Here is an 18413-nt window from a genome sequence, read left to right as displayed (position 1 = left end):
GATAACAAATGAAATCTATAAAGGATCTTTCTCAGAAATAAAATTAAAAGATCCAATTCCATCAGAGTTACAGTATGCAGAAATTGCAGTGCAATAAAAGTATATATGAGATACACTGAAAGGTTAAAAATGACAGGAAAACACAGAGAAGACACTGACATATCTTTAATTACTACTTCGTTTCAGGCTAATGGTAAAAATTAGTCTTCAGATACTTGATAACATCAGCCTGTCTCTGCTGGGTTAGTACCAAGATCTGTGGCCAAGCAAATACTTCTAATAAAATTGATTTTCTTTTTTGGCAACCAATAGGCCAGTCAATAATAATGTTGTTTAAGAAAGATTGAGCCATGAGGGAGATGAACATTTCCTTCCATTTATTATGTTTGTATTGTCTATATTTGAAAAGAGTTTTCAATAAGGAAACCAGAGAAGAAATTACAAAGGGAAAGCTATTCTGAGAGCTAATCTCCAAAAGCCCTCTGATTTGGAAGCATGTTAGCAACCCAAACTGACAAAGCCAAAAACATTCCCTTAACTGAAGCTAGATCATATGGATTAAGATTGTCAATAACAAAGGAAAACCAAGGCTGGAGCAATACAAAGTGGTCATGTGAAGACAAAGAGGGCAAGGAAAACACTGGTCAGGCACATAGTCCTAACTGATCCATCCTGAAAACCTACATGGAACTTTTACTCTGCACTAAAGTTTAGTGTTAGGTGAAGAGAATTCTATAAAGCCATATACGGCAGGTTGTTGTTTTTTTTTTTTGTATTTGTCTTATAATACTCAAACAAATAGAATACAAGAAACCCACAGGCAAAAACCACAGGCTAAGCCTAAATTGGGGACACTTCCCTCCAAAATACTACCCCCTGACTACCCAAACCAAATAAAAGACATGAGTGCACCAATAAGTTTTTGTTTTTGTTCGTTTTCTAACTTAGTGGTGGTGGTGGTGATTGGGGGAAGTAAGGGTTGGAAAGATGATTTCAAAGTTTGCACATAAAAATAAAGAGGCAAAAATAACAGGAAATATTCTGAGTAAGTAATTAAGTAATTTATCCTGCCAGGTGTTAAAACATATTTTGAAGCTACAGTACTTAAACAGCATAGCACAAGTACATGAACAGAAAAAAACAAAAACAAAAACCAGAGAAACAGAACAGCCCAGAAACACAGCGAAATACACAGATGAAGTGAGAATATAAAAAGAAGACACCTGAAATCAGTACAGAAAAGATCATTCGATAAACATTATTGGAACAACTGGTTAATCATCTAGGCAAAAACAAAGCTGGCTCCATCTAGAAAAAAATAAAATTCCTATTACATACATGTGACACAAATTAATTCTAGATGGATCACAGAAACCATGAAATGATGAACGTACTACAAGAAAAGTTTTAATAAGAATGATATCACAAAGAAAGTGCTAATTTTCCTTAATATACAGAAGTTCTGAAACAAGGTAGAAGAAAGAATTTTTAAAAATTAGTCTTTTGGGGACTTCCTAGGTGGCAGAGTGGTTAAGAATTCGCCTGCCAATGCAGGCACAAGGGTTTGATCCCTACTCCAGAAAGATCCCACATGCCATGGAGCAAATAAGCCCATGTGCCACAGCTATTGAACCTGCGCTCTGGAGCCTGTGAGCCACAACTATTGAGCCCATGTGGCCACAACTACTGAAGCCCACACACCTAGAGCCCATGGTCTGCAATGGGAGAGGCCACCGCAGTGAGGAGCCCGCGCACCACAATGAAGAGTGGCCCCTGCCCCCTGCAACTAGGGAAAGCCTGTGTGCAGCAACGAAGACCCAATGCAGCCAACAAATAAATAAATTTTTTTAAAAAATTAGTCTTTTGCATTTTTGAGTCTTTTTCCCTCTATATATATATCAATACAACCTACTAAAAAAAAATCTGTGAAATATATATAGCCTAAGGTTATGACTTTGACCTATGACTTGAAGCTAAGGAATTGGCCCAGGAAGAATGCACGCATGTCTAATGGGGAAAGAAGTATTTATTCTAATAAAATAACAAGGATACTCAAAAGGTTCTGGTAAATGCTTAGGTCTTTTCTGGTTCTCACGATCTATTTTTCTAACCTTTTGTCAACTTCTTTATAAGCTGATGTTACTTTGTTCAATATTTACTGAGCAATGACTATATGTCAGACATATGAAGCACTGGTGATACAACCACACTCTGGAACCTGTTTATGGTGGTGTTGAGGATACAGACATGTAAGCAATGAACTATAATACAAGGTGACTACACTGTGGTAGCTCTTTGATGAGCTTAAGAACAGGGAGCAATAAGAGACAGTGGGGGTGTCTATCTGGTCAGAGTGAAGGAAGGCTTCCTGGAGTAAAAGATGTATAAACTGAGGCCTAGGAGGGAGAATGAAGGAAAGCGAAAACAGTATCTAAAAAGCCCAACAGGTGAGCAGCATGTCAAGTTCTTCAGAACCAGTGGAACTTAACATACCAGGAATGGGGCATAAGCTAGGAGTGTGCTGAGAAATAAGTGAAGAGGTAAGCAAGGTCCAGATTATGAAGGGCTTCACAGGGCAAATTAAATTTAGATTTTATCTTAGAACAATAAAAGTAAATAAGAGGACATTTGCAAATTAGCATTTTAGAAAGACTCTCCAGATGAAAAGTGGAAAATGTATCAAAGGATGTCAAGATGAGAAGAAGGGATATAGTTGAGAGATGCTGAAATAATTTAATAAGCTTAAACTAGTGTGCTGGCAATGCTGAAATAGAGACGTGGGTAGATCTGAGATACACTTAGGAGGCAAAACCTATAGGACTTCAGTGGGTGTGAAAATAAGAGAAGAATCAAGGATGACTCCTGGAACATTGGGTGGATGTTGGTGCCAATTATGGGGTGGGGGCGGTTGTTGAGAGATGGTAAGTTCAGTGCTAGACACTGTGAGTTTGAAGTGTCTGAGGGATATCCAAGAAGAAATATATGTTGCTGCAACTACTGGCTGAGGTACAGGTTGGAGATTAAAGATTTCTTCTGTTTTGTCTGTGAAATAGGAGAAAATCTGACAATAAGAAAGACGACAAGATTGCCAGTCAAAATTAAAGATGGATACCATGATTCATGATACTATCAGGGCTGAGTGATTTTTTTTTTCTAGCTTTATCCAGAGCCAAAGTGTAGATGTATAGGAGGCAGACAACTGGATTAATCAGAATTAGAGTTTTGCCAGATGGCTACCACAGTTGAAAAACAGGGAATGGTAATGAAGATGAGGGTAACAGCACGAGAGTGGACAAAATGAACTAAAATGGGAGAAGGTGGATCAGTCAAGGGACCAGGGATTTCCATAAGGTCAAATAAGAGATTTAGAGTGAAATGAACTGTAGAGTACACTTAGAACTAAAACTTTCAGACTTGACGAAAAGTTCAGGGTGAGCCCATGAGTCTGAGAGGGCTAAAGTGGAATGGGTGTATCAATATATGGCAACAAATATTCTGTAAAGGAAAAACATTTAATATGTATATTTAGTATAATCTATACTAAAGTAAAAAGCAAACTCCTAAATAAGAAAAGGATGCCCAGTTTTACTACTTTTATTCACAATAGTACTAGAAGTTCTAGTCAGAGCAATTAGGCAAGAAAATGAAATAAAAAGCATTCAAGTTGGAAAGGAAGAAGTAAAATTATCTTTGTTCATAGATAACATATCATATGTAGAAAACCCTTAAGATTCCACAAAAAGCTATTAGAACTAATAAGTGAATTAAGCAAAGTTGCAGGATATAAAATCAACACAAAAATCACTTGCATTTCTAAACACTAACAATGAATAACCAAAAAAAGGAAATTTAGAAAACAGTTTCATTTACAATACTGTCAAAAAAGAATAAAATACTTAGGAACAAACTAAATCAAGGAGGCAAAAGAATTGTACACTGAAAATTATAAAACATCACTGAAAGAAATAAGAGACACAAATAAAGAAAAGCTATGCCATGGATTGGAAGACTTACCACTGTTAAGATGACAATACAGGTATCTCTTGCTTTTCAAAAATCTGCTTTATGCCACTTCACTTTTACTGAAGACCTACATTAGTACACACTCTGCATTTTAGCACCAAGCTACCATAACTTTTAACTGTGTGAGCATCTTTGCTTTGTCTCAGTTTATTTTATGCATGTGTTAGCAAGATGTATCCTAAGGTAATTGCTTCTTCACTTTACATCATTTTGGCTTACAAAATGTTCTGTAGGAATGCTTTACTTTCAGAGCAGGGGAAACCTGTACTCCCCAAATCGATCTATAGATTCAGTGCAACCTCTATCAAAACCTCAATGACTCTTTCGTAGAAATAGAAAAACCCGTCCTAAAATTCATATGGAAACTTATGAGACCCAGAAGAGCCAAAACAGTCTTGAAAAAGAAAAACAAGCTGGAAGTCTCACACTTCCTGATTTCAAAATTTACTACAAAGCTACAGTAATCAAACCAGTGCAGTACTGGCATAAAGACATATAGACCAATGGAATAGAACAGAGATCCCAAACTCTTGCATATATGGTCAAACGATTTTTGACAAGTGTGTCAGGACCATTCAATGAAGAAAGGACAGTCTTTTCAACAAATGGTGCTGGGAAAACTGAATACACACATGCAAAAAAATGAAGCTGGACCCCTACCTTACCTTTTACTCAAAATGGGTCAAAAAACAGGGCTAAAATTATACAGCTCTTAAAGAAAACATGGGAAGAAGCTTCAGGAAATGGCATTTTGCATGATTTCTTGGATATGACACCAAAAACACAGGAACAAATGGAAAAATAGATAAGCTGAACATCAAAATTTTAAACTATTGTATATCAAAGGACACTATTATCAGCAAAGTGAAAGACAACCCACATAATGGGAGAAAATATTTGTAAATTGTGTAAGGGGTTTATATCTAGAATATATAAAGATTTCTTACAATTTAACAACAAAAAAAACCCCAAACAACCCACTTAAAGAATGTGCAAAGGACATGAATAGACATTTCTCCAAAGAAAATATACAAATGGCTAATTTTGATTGGTCAACATTAATAATGTTCAACATCATTAATCCTTGGGGAAATTAAATCAAAACCACAATGAGATATCACTTCACACCCACCAGGATGGCTAATACCAGAAATACAGAAAGAAACAAGTGTTGGTAAAGATGTGGAGAAACTGGAACAACTGTGCATTGCTGATGGGAAGGTAAAACAGTGCAGCCACTGTGGAAGTGGTATGGTGATTCCTCAAAACATTAAACAAAGAATTACCATATGATCCAGCAATTCCACTTCTGTATATATACTCAAAAGAAGTGAAAGCAAGGACTTAAACAGATATTTGTTACCCATATTCATAGAAGTATTAATCACAATAGCCAAAAGATGAAAGTAACCTAAGTGTCTGTAGATGGATATTTGGATAAACAAAATATGGTATATACATACAATGCAACATTATTTAGTTTTAAAAAGGAAAGAAATTCTGACACATGCTACAATAGGGATAAACCTTGAAAACGTTATGCTAAGTGAAATAAACCAGTCACAAAAGGACAAATATCGTACGACTCTACTTACATGCGTTATCTAGAGTAGTCAAATTCATATAGAGAGAAAGTAGAATGGTCGTTGCCAGGAGCTGTAGGGGTGAGGTGGAGGAATGGGGAGCTAGTTATAAGTACAGAGTTTCAACTGGAGAAGATTAAAAAGTTTTGGAGATGAACAGTGGTGATAGCTGAACAACATAAAAGTAGTTAATGCCACACAGAACTGTACACTTAAAAATGGTTAAACTAGTAAATTTCATGTTATGCATATTCTGCCACAGTCAAAAAAAGAAAAAAAGAAAACATAGGGGTAAATCTTAATGACCTTGGATTTGGCAATGGTTTCTTAGGTATGACACCAAAAGCACAACCAACAAAAGAAAACAGATACAGTGGACTTCATCAAAATTAAAAACTTCATGTGCACCAAAGGACACTATTAAGAAAGTAAAAAGACAACCCACAGAAAGGGAAAAGATATTTGCAAATCATATATCTGACAGTGGTCTAATGTCCAGCATATATATAAAGAACTTTTAGATCTTAAATATAAAAGACAACTCAGTTTAAAAAGGGGCAAATCACTTAAATACACCTTTTTCCAAAGAAGATATATAAACTGTCAACAAGTACATGAACATCATTATTCATTAGGGAAATGCAAATCAAAATCATACCATAATGAGATATCACTTCATGCCCACTAGAATGGCTATTAAACTGAAAAATAATGAGCACTGGTGAAGAAATGGAAAAATTGGAACACTCATGCATTGCTGGGGGGAATGTAAAATGGTATAGCTCCTGTGGAAAAGTTTGGAGGTTCCTCAAAAAGTCAAACATCAAATTACTATACAACAAATTCTGCTCCCAGGTATAAAACCAAAAGAACTGAAAACAAGTGTTTAAACAAAACATGTACACAAACTGCTCACAGCAATTATTCACAATTGCCAAAAGGTGGAAACAATTCAAACGCTCATCAACTGATGAACTGATAAAATGTGGTCTATCCATACAACAGAATATTATTTAGCCATAAAAAGGAATGAAGTACTGTTACATGTTACAACATGGATAATCCCTGAAAATATGCCAAGTAAAGGAAGCCAGAAACAAAGGCCACATATTTTATGACTTCATTTCTATGAAATAACTAAAATAGGCAAATCCACTGAAACAGAAAGCAAATTAGTTGTTGCTAAGGTCTGGAGTGAGGGGGAAATAGGGAGTGATTGCTTAATGGGTACAAAGTGTACTTCTGGGGTGATGAAAATGCTGCAGGACAAGATGGTAATGATGGTTGCACACTGTGAAATGTATTAATGCCACTGAATTGTACCTTTTAAAATTGTTAATATGGCAAATTTTATTTTATGTAGATTTTACCCCCATTTTTTTTTTTTTTAAAGTTCCCTTTTCATCACTCTTACCTGACAGTTAATATCAGCCCTATGTTGTAGCAGGACTGTGACTAGTTCCTTATGTCCTCGATCACAAGCCCAATGGAGTAGAGCTCTGCCCTGAAAACACAGAAAAAGATAAATGAATTTGTTAATCCAGTTGTGGGACCCTATAAAAGATATAAGGTTTGAAGAAAGACACAGTAATATGTAAAAATGTAAGTTAACTAATTCTGAGAGTGACTGATATAAAATGCTCTATACGAAAAGCAGTAGACTGGAAATCAATAGAAAACCCTGAGTTCTACTTCTGGAATCCATTATGTGCTAGCCCAATGACTTTCTTCAGCCTGATCAGTTCTCCTCACCCACAGAGTGGGGATAAGGATAATACTAACAACAATAATATTTGTTGAATGAATGAGTTACAAAATAATGCTTTGTAAAATTTAAATTACTCTATAAATGTAAGAGATAGTTTTAATTTATGTCTACTTTTATTTTGGTTTTTTTTCCAGATCTTTATTGGAATATAATTGCTTTACACTCTTGTGCCAGTTTCCGCTGTACAACAAAGTGAATCAGCTGAATTTATACACATATCCCCATATCCCCTCCCTCTTGAGCCTCCCTCCTACCCCTCCCACCCCTCTAGGTCATCACCAGTCATCGAGTTGATCTCTCTGTGTTATGCAGCAGCTTCCCACTAGCCACCTAGTTTATATTTGGTAGTGTATATATGCCTAAAAAAAAGGTACTGATGAACACAGTGGCAGGGGAAGAGTAAAGACGCAGATGTAGAGAACAGACTTGCGGACACGGGATGGAGGTGGGAGAGGGGGAAGCTGGGACAAAGTGAGAGAGTAGCATTGACATATGTCTACTTCTAGTGAAAAAAATCTTATGGATAAAAAAGAGTACTTAAACCTAGATAGAGATCATAATCTAAATGCAGTATATTTAAATTTATTCAAGTTTATTCCTTAAGATACAAGAAAATTTAATCACTTTAAAACTAAGCATTTCCCCTTCATATCCCAAATTTACACCCTGAAATATCCCCAAAACATTAGTACAGTCTACTAGTGTTTATCTTCAAATGTTGACTGTGAAAGCCACTTGCAAAACAGAATAAGATGATTAACTGTTAGGAGACAGTACTAAATATGAAACATTAATTTTAACTGTTGTCTACCAAGGATGAACAGTTACTTTCAATGTGTTAATTCCTTTCTCCACTGTCAGAAATCTTGTTTTAGTTAATGAAAGGAGGTTACTTGGTCCAAAGAATAAACAAAACCCCCAAAGCTAAGGGCTTTTCTGAAGAAACGAGTGATGTGTGGCTTCACACTACTTTTTTGAGGGTGGGTAGTGATGTTGTCATTTTTTTAAAGAATGGAATGTTTTCCCACATTAAGTTGAAATCCCTGCTTTATGTCATTTTAGAAAAGATTTAAGCAGATATAAGCTGGGACAAAGATGCCTTTAAAGTAAAAAGTACCTTTCAAGAAGGCTTTTCTAAACCTACTTCATCTTTCAGACTATCTTCACATACCTATTAGTTCAACTAATTAAACCAGAAACTATTCTTGAAACAAACAAACGATGACAACTTCTTCCTTACAAATTGTCCCTTTCTTTTCCTTACATTTGCTCAATTTATTTTTACTTACCTGTGAATATCTGTTTTGTAATAGGCTTACACAAAATCCAAAGAGGAAGCGAAGCAGAAAATTTTTAAATGTGAGCAAATCATTCACATTTTATTTTAACAGCAAAATGACTTTGTTCAGAGCCCACTAAATTTTTTTAAATGGAGACAATTCTAAAAGCCAAGTTAAAAAATATATTATTGTGTAGAGAACAGAGTTGCCTCTGTTAAATGTTCTCCAGCTCTAATGTGTACTGATTTACTGTTACCAGGGCACTAATTTCAAAATCCTCCATATGAATAATTAGATATTCTAATTAGACTCTCAGAACAAATACCAATGCATAAAATAATTTATAGTTCAATGTAATTGTTTCACAGCTTTTACATTAAAATAATCAGATGAAAAGTCAAAGTCTGTATCATTTTTAGTTCTAATTTTAAGTGTACATTTTATGGCTATTAAGTTAAATTACTAACAAGAATTACAACATAGTTAAAATGATGTGAGATAGACTTACACAGGGCACTACCAGAACTACCTAATAGTTAAGTAAGAAAACATAATAGTAATATATCTAGTATTTTTACTACAAGATGTACAGATAATTTCTATTTCTCAAGCAGATTCCTGATTTCTCCTTAGGTTTAACCCAATAGGGTTACATCGACTAAAGCTAAAATATAAATCCTTAGCTGTTTCGATGGGAAAGCAGACAAGCAACACATTTTACTGTTAATGGGGAGTTATATTTTAAATTCCCCATACATGGTGCCAAAAATTTACTTTAGGGGAAACACCTATGACTGGACCTCAGTAGTGATTTTCACTTTGGATATATCTTCCAGAAGGGTGGCACTCGTATAGCAATGTTTTAAGGAGGATGATGTGCTCTCAGACATTTACACTATGCTTTTTAACAGGTTTTTTGACCTGCAATGTAATTAATTTTTGTAACACATTATTTTAATGGTACACTAATTAACCTTGAATTAGAATGAATTCTCTGACAATGACTTTCTGCAGAAGTGCTGAAGAGAGCTACATGAAGATCACCTAATGATTAATATTTTTATGCAGTATTAAGAAACTCAAAAACAAGAGCAGGATTAAACATACTTGTAAATAAGCATAGATAAAATAAATCAGGCTTTGGAATTTTTGCCTTCAAAATATTCTACATTTAAATGAACAAAGACCAGCCACAACCAGGTGTCTGAATGTGATAACTCTTTACTTCAAATTACAGAGTTCCTGTAAACATACCCTAATTTAAGATTATTAGTTCAAGTAATAAGTAGCCAGTAATTGGCAAAGATGCTATCCTCATAACCCCTACTGATAAGATCAGTAAATAAACACCTGTAGTTTCTTTCCTTTCTCTCTGTTAACCACAAGTATATATGGACCAATGTTATGCAATTCTTAAATTTATTAAATTATTTTAGATACAGGATTACTGAATTTCTCTTCCAGAAGGAAAACCGTCAATTAGCTGCACATTAAATTTATATTTGCTCAAAGATTTTATACAAACTTATGAGATATTTTACCTATTTTTATATATAATTGTTTTATCGTCTATGAATGATATAATCTCTTACAAATTTTCAAGTTAAATTTATTTTCACTGTTACCACAAAAGCTGACAATTGTTTGTTTGCTTCTAGTTTCAATAACTTCTGAAAAAATATCACCGAAGTATTTGGGACATAAGTGGGGAAAGCCATTATTAAAAGAAATCTTTGTTAGGCCACCAGAAGATCACAAGCACTGTTTGGAGAGCTCTGGATAAATTCTGGAATTCAAATACAGTAAAACACAGTGGGAGAAAAAAAAGAGTTCCCATCTGTTAACCAAGGGTGCAAACAGTGTCTTACCTCAGACAGATGAATGACTCTAAAGTGCTTTGAAAGTGCAGGGTGGCAGCTAACCTATTAAGTGCTATTACTTTCATACCTTCTAGAAAATACAGAGTGGGTCTTAATATTTTAAATGCTTCTTTGATATCCTTGGTTACTTGTCCTTAAACCATGTAGAATTTTTAAAAATTAGATTTTCTCTTGGATATCACAAATTAAATGAAAAGAGATGGTATTATAAAATGACTCGATGTTTTAAGGGTATTTTGAGAACAGATACAAAGCATGTACACCATACATACACTAGACAAAAACATGGCAAAGCTGGTATGTTTAAATTTGTAAAAGTTGCCATTCTATCAAAGATGGTATTGTCTAATTACTAAGTGGAATACTGCAAATAGGTTGACTTGAATTTCTCTCTCCAAAAAATTGGGTTACAATTTAAAATTGATTGATTTCAGCTACCAATAACCTGTAATGTCTCTGTGTCCTCTCTCCTATCCCTATCTTCTACCTTTTGGGGCTGCTGGTGTAGCAGCTGGCTACAGCGAGAACTCCCCTATCTGCAACCACCAGAAACTACACAAAGCCTCCTACTTCCACCCGCCTCTCAATAATGAGCCAACAATGTTCTTTCAAAAACTCAGATAGCAGTAGGATTGGGAGGCAGTTTATGGTCTCAGGATGTGCCTACCATCTTGGAAGCTAATTCACATTTAAAATAAGCGAATACTTGATCGCTTTCACAAGCTAAGATCTAAGGTAAAAAGAAATGGTGTTGCTGAGCTATCAGAGAATTCAGAAGGATTTTACTTTATTTTTTATTTATTTTTTTGTTTTTTTGGCACACGGGCTTAGTTGCTCCGCGGCATGTGGGATCTTCCTGGAGCTGGGATCAAACCCGTGACCTCTGCATTGGCAGGCGGATTCCCAACCACTGCGCCACCTAGGAAGCCCCAGAAGGATTTTAAATACACTACTTTAAAAAAATCCTTTTATAAGCATTTACCAAGCCATAATGTTAGTAACTAAATGGTAAAGGAGTAAGCAAGGGAGATATTACTTTATCCAGTATAAAGTAATAAGTAATCCAGTGATAATAATAGATAGCCAGGTGTCCATCATAAGACAATGGATAAATACACTATGATATATTCATATTCATACAATGGAATATTACTCAGCAATACAAAGCAAGTAAATACTGATCTATGTACAACAATATCACTGAACTTCAAAACACTATGTTGAATGAAAAAGCCTTACACAAAAAAGTATATATTATGATTCCATCTATATAAAGTTCTAGAACAGGCAAAACCAATCTATGGAAGAAGAATTATCAGAACAGTGGTTACCTTTGTAGGATTAGGAGAAAGAACCACCTGGGAAGGGGCCTGAGGGAATTTTCTGGGGTGACAGTAATGTTCTATATCTTGATAGAGGAGTTTTGGTTACACATGTAAGTGCATTTGCCAAAATTAACTGAATGTGCACTTAAGATCTGCACATTTCATTGTATATATGTTACCTTAAAAGACGAACCAAACTAATACTGACCTCTAGTTAATGATATGTATACTGAAGCATTTAGAAGAAAATTTATTGTCTATAAAATACTCAGAAATGCATAAAAAAAGATCGACTGATGGATGGCTAGAGAGATGGCTAGATATTGATAAAGGAAACGTAAAATATTAGTTGTAGAATCCAGTGGTAGGGATATAGATGTTCACTGTAAAATTCTTTCAACTTTCCTGTATGTTTACAAATTTTCATAATAAAGTGTTAGAAAAATCAAACAAAAATTTGTACACACACATTCACAGCACCATTATTCACAACAGCCAAAATATGAAAGCAACCCAACTGTCCATAGATGGATATTTAGATTAAAAAAATGCAGTATATACATACAAATATCATCCATTTTTTAAAAGGAAGGAAATGTTGACACGTTATAACAGGGACGAACCTTGAAGTCATTATGCTAAGTGAAATAAGCCAGTCACAAGAGAGCTCATATATGATGGTATGATTCCATTTACATGAAGTATCTAGAGTAGTCAAAATCATGGAGGCAGAAAGTAGAACGGTGGGTGCCAGGGGCTGGGGGAAGGGGAGGAATGAGGAGTCAGTGTTTAATGGGTACAGGGTTTCAGTTGGGGAAGATGAAAAAGTTCTGGAGGTCAACAGTGGTGATGGTTGAACAATGTAAAAGTACTTAATGCTACAGAACTGTACATTCAAAAATGGTTAAATCTGTAAATTTTGTTATGTATAATTTACCACAATAAAAAATCAAACAAAAAATATGCTGCCAAAGCTCATAAGATTTAAACTACTTTCACTATTTTCTGGTTTTGCATTAAGTATGAGTTTCTGATGTAAAGTATTACCATAGGCTTGATTTTTAAGTGGTGCTGCCTGTATTAATACAAATGAGCACAATTTGACAGCTTAGAATGCACTTCTCAATTATTAGCGTGAATAAACAAAGTTCCTTCAAATTAATATGTTAATCAACTACACAACCAAACTAACACATACTCAAGTGTAGAAAGTTATTTAAGAGGATGCATTTTTTTCTTCCTTTCTTAAATAAAAGCATAAATTTTGTCCTATTACACAGACTCTCTCTCTTAAACCTTCTGCTTCTTCGTTAGGTTAATACTGTCAGTTTTGCCAGATTTTGCAGCAGTTTCTCAAGCCAAAAGCATGTAAATTGTATTCTGACATGAGCCACAACCTTAAAACAAAGCAAGTACAGAAAGGAACGAAGTCAAGAAAAAGGTGACCTTCTTCAAAGTATCTGAAAGAATCAATAAACACATGGAACATGGTAAAAAAAATTATATCTTCAAAAGGATAGAAAGGAAAGAACTTAACTAAAGAAGTAGCTCAATAAAAGAGGAATTTTGGAGTGCAGTAGATAAGAATCTATGGAAAACCAATGAACTGTATGACTGCTTCTGGGGGGATTGATGATAGATAGCTGCACTGGAATAATGTCATCTAATTTGTTCAAATAATATTACCTTGCATTTGTTCTAAAACAAATTTAAATTAATGTAAAAGTTTAAAATACTATTTAAATATCACTACTAAGCATGTATTTAGTGTCTACTGTATACGGCACTGATCTGAGAAATAATGCATGTGAAAAGAATTGTGTAGACATAACATGTGCTTGATGACTGATAAGAAATATTCTGTTTATATCTTAACTCTAAAAATTACTTAAATCATTCAAGATATTTTCTTGGAAGAAGTGTAAATATGTGGCATGTGTGAAGAGTTATGTCAATGACTCAAAAAATAAAAATGAAGCACCATTTTAAAAAATGTATAAGCTTTTAGATCTTCTTCACATTTCTCTTCATAATATCTATACCTCAGTTTCCAAACATTTCTGCAAATGATTAAAAAATTTAATAAAAGCTGTAATTTAAATAAAAAATGAGTACATAGAACACCATGATGCTATAAACTTAGAACCTAAAACATCTGATATATAGATAGCATCCTGAATAGCAAGTGTAACTACAAAACTTTTTCCTATTATGTGAAATACAGACCATGTCCTAATTACCATATCAGTAGGAAACACCATGGAATTTTCTCAAATTAGAAATATATGCCTTACTATATTAGTAGCAATTACAACTTAAATAAATCAAAGATACACACCAGGAACTATACTTATGTATAATAAAATAACTTCATTATAAAATAGGAATACTGTATTTAAAAGGCATTTTATATATAGATATAGATATAGATATAGGTATACTCAAGTGCTATGATAGCTATAGATTCAAATCTAAGCATTTTAGGCAACATAATAATTATCTTTATTTCAATATGTGGGAGTACAAATGTGGCTTATCATATTACGACTATAATTAAATTTCTTTATGTGCTCACAGTAAATTTTAAGTGCAACAAATGTCATTTTTAATCATCTCAGGGAAAGACTGAAATTGGGCTGAATATGCCAGATGCGACATTTTAAATAAAGTCACAATACCATCCCCATAATACCAAAGAATCTTAGGCAGTCAGTAGTGAAACATTTCAAGTTCAAATATTAGATAGACAATACCTAAAAGAACTGGATGTTCTTTCAAAATCGTAATTGTTACCCAAATTATTATAGGAGGAAAATGTCTCTTCTCTGAAAAAGGGGTTAAAAGTATTTAGCTAGCAACTTAACTTTGAGATTATATGCTTTTAATCCATCATCAAAGCTTGCAAAGTTGTTTTATTTGCTACAGCTTTAAATATCAAGAAACAGTACTCAATTTTATTTAGGATGTTAAGTTTGATTCTAATTTTAAGCTCCCATCTCCCTCATGTTCTTAAATTAATTCATACAAATCCCTGATTAATAATAAAAGGGCTTGCCATCAGTATTCAAAGCCCAGCCTGAGTTGTCATGGCTGAAAGGTCAGAAATCTGCTTGGAGCAATGAGAGAACCCAACTGAATTCTGGGCGTCTCAGTCTATGAATGTGTAAGCACTTCATCTGTTCATGGAAACATAGTGTTCTGGCAGACTGGGGGGAAGGTAGCTGCATGGGTAACAAACTGGAAGACCTGGGAAACCATACTATACCAAGTCACTAAAAGACAGAAGTAAGATATTTTACAAATGTTTATTTTCACCAAAAATATGTTGTTGTTTAGTGTAAGCTATTTGTGTTCTAGACATTTATTTTATCCTTATCATTGCTGTCCAACAGTCCTTGCAGAGGTCACACATAGATTTGACTATTTTATAAAAGAAATTGTTGCAAATCAAAGCATAACACTAGCAGGGCTGACTGGAAATTGATTATCCTTCTTAAATCCACTGGTGAAAAGAACACTCTCTCAGACCTGCACTTCCACTGAACAGCTGTATGTATTCAAACAAGTAATGTGTACATCTCTGAAATAGTTCCTGTCTGTAAAATAAGGATAACATCTACCTTATAGGGCTGTTGTGAAAACAACACGGTAATAAGTGAAAGTACCTTACAGAGTTGTAAATATGGTGAAAGTACTCTGTAAACTATAACCCACACAGTATAAAATAGTATTATTGGAAAGATGGAGAATTCTAATAGGGATAATATAGTATATACACAATCATTTCTAGTGAAAAAGAAAAGTTAAGTGGGCTTCTGGTTTCCAGTTCCATATATAAGGAGCTAGGAAGTTGCCACCCCATCCTAACAACCAACAGAAAGCTGAAGAGACTGAAAAATCAACGATTCTTCTTAGATCCATAAGAGAGGAGAGGACACAGGACAAACCACTGCCCCTGAGACTACAGGGACAGATAGGTGAACTCAACATCCTGGAGCAGAGCCTCGCAAGTGGAAATCACCCGGGAAACCAGTGCCAGGTAGGAAAACCTGACAGTAATCGATAAACTGCAGGAGGCTCAGTGCAGACAGCTCCGAGGGCATCTACTCAACCCCTCCCTCCCCACCCCCCACCCCAACAGTGTGAGATTTACCTCTAAGAGCTTGACCAGGTTCCCACAATAAATGTCAGAGAAACATTCCCTCATGCTTCTGTCGGGGGAAGGGAAATGAACCATTCTGAAGTATGCCAAAACACTCTGCTCTTCTCAAAAAGGCGTGTCCTCAGGAGAAACTGGTTAACCAGCACCCAACATGTTGGGGTATTATCAAAGCCTCACTGACCTAGGGGAAGGGAAATACCCAACTCCAATCCACTCCAGCCATTCTGTCCCATCCAAAGGGGGAGAAAAAAAGAAAAAAAAAAAAAAGAGAAACAATCGGGAGATTCCCAGTCCAGAGGCATATAGACTCACTACAAAACTGAGACCTAATTGTAGGACCATAGAACACCTTCTCTCCATGACACCTCACCACCACATAACTAAGGGCCTATTTATAGTGGTTCCTTTTATCTGGTATATCACATCCAGCTACCAGTAAAGATTACAAAACAAACCAAAAGGCAAAAAAACCACAATTTGAAGAAACAGACTAAGCATCGGAATGAAACAGGGCAGAGATGTTGGAATTAGCAGGTCGAGAATTTAAAACAACTATGATTAATATCGTAAGGGGTCTAATGGATAATGCAGGCAAGTATGCAAGAACAGATGGACAATGTGAGCAGAGAAATAGAAATCCTAACAAAGAACCAAAAAGAAATGCTAGAGATAAAAAAACAAAAAAAACCCCACTGTAATAAAAATTTTTAAATGCCTGTAATGGGTTTATTAGATACCAGACATGGCCAAAGAAAGATATCTCTGAGCTAGAAGACATATCAATAGAATCCTTGAAAACTTAAAAGTGAAGACAACAAAGACTGAAAACAAAACAAAATAAAAACAGAACAGAATATCCAAGGGCTGTGGGACAAATACAAAAGAAATAATGTATACATAATGGGGATACCAGAAGGAGACGCAACAGAGAAAGGAATAGAAGAATACCCGAAACAATGACTGAATTTCCTCAAATTAAGGCTAGACACCAAGCCACAGATTCAGGAAGCTCAGAGAACACCAAGCAAAATAACTGTCTCAAAACTACACTAGGCATATCATGTTCAAACTACAGAAAGTTGAAGATAAAAAAAAAATCCTGAAAGAAGCCAGAGGGAAAAAACACATTGCTTGTAGAGAAACAAAGAGAAGAACTACATCAGACTTCTCAGAAACCATGCAAGCAAGCAAAGAGTGGAGTGACATATTTAAACTGTTGAGGAAAAACCCCTGCTAACCTAGAACTCTGTACCTTGAGAAATTACCCTTCAAAAGTGAAGGAGAAATAAAGACTTCTCAAACAAATATTGAGGAAATTTGTTGCCAGCAGATCTCCCTTGCAAGAAATGTTGAAAGAAAGTCTTTAGAGAGAAGGAAAATAATGTAAGTCAGTAACTGGACCTACATAAAGAGTGAGCATCAAAGAAGGAATAGTGAAGGTACAATAAAAACTTTGATTTTTCTTATTCTTAATTGACCTAAGATAACAGTTTGTTCAAAATAATAGCAACAGTGTATTTGATTATACACGCTTATGTATCATATATATCATATATGTAAAATATATACACATGCATATATACTATGCATATATATATGCTTATGTATGCTTTTATATAAGTGAAATGATTGGCAGCAATGATACATGGGACAGGAGGGAGGAATGAGGATTATTTTGTTTTTATAAGGCACTCACACTACCCATGACGGTATTATGTTATTTGAAAGTGGACTTAGATTACGTATAAGTGTATACTGCAAACTCTAGGACAACCACTATAAAAGGTCAAAAAAAGCATAACTGATATGCTAAGAAAGGAAAGAAAATGGAACCATATAAATGCTCAGTTAAAACCACGAAGGGCAAGAAAAGAGTGGAAGACAAAAACAGGAACAAAGAATAAGGGCAACATACAGAAAACAGTAAGAAATATGGTAAATATTAATACAACTATATCAGTAATCACTTTGAATATCAGGGGCCTAAATGTACCAATTAAAAGATAGACAGACTTGTAAGAGTGGATCAAAACACAACCCAACAATAAGCTGTCTATAAGAAACCTACTTTAAATATATAGACACATATAGATTAAAAGTAAATGGACAAAGAAAAAAATACCATGCTAACACACAGTAAGAAAGCAGGAGTAGGGACTTCCCTGGTGGCACAGTGATTAAGAATCTGCCTGCCAATGCAGGGGACACAGGTTCGATCCCTGCTCCAGGAAGATCCCACATGCCATGGAGCAGCTAAGCCCATAAGCCACAACTATTGAGCCTGCCCTCCAGAGCCTGCAAGTCACAACTATTGAGCCCATGTGCTGCAACTAGTGAAGCCCACACACCTAGAGCCAGTACTCCGCAACAAGAGAAGCCACAGCAATGAGGA

At 35.0% G+C, this 18413-nt stretch overlaps 1 protein-coding gene across 6 annotated transcripts in view; it reads right to left on the bottom strand.

Moving 5' to 3' along the window:
• The window catches only part of ACBD6 (acyl-CoA binding domain containing 6), a 218938-nt gene that overhangs the window by 103243 nt on the left and 97282 nt on the right, over nucleotides 1–18413 (bottom strand). For 4 of the 6 annotated variants that reach the window (XM_057726695.1, XM_057726696.1, XM_057726693.1 and 1 more), the window contains one exon: nucleotides 7021–7110. In XM_057726695.1, the coding sequence (XP_057582678.1) occupies nucleotides 7021–7110 (90 nt within the window). Of the gene's footprint in view, nucleotides 1–5618; nucleotides 5680–7020; nucleotides 7111–18413 lie in introns of all 6 variants that reach the window. The other 2 variants (XM_057726698.1, XM_057726697.1) reach the window with 1 other exon arrangement.

The sequence above is a fragment of the Hippopotamus amphibius genome, chromosome 3 (genome assembly GCF_030028045.1).
Source record: "Hippopotamus amphibius kiboko isolate mHipAmp2 chromosome 3, mHipAmp2.hap2, whole genome shotgun sequence".
NCBI classification, from domain to species: domain Eukaryota; kingdom Metazoa; phylum Chordata; class Mammalia; order Artiodactyla; family Hippopotamidae; genus Hippopotamus; species Hippopotamus amphibius.
Note: the sequence above shows the minus strand (reverse complement) of the source record. Positions and strands in the feature narration are given on the sequence as shown.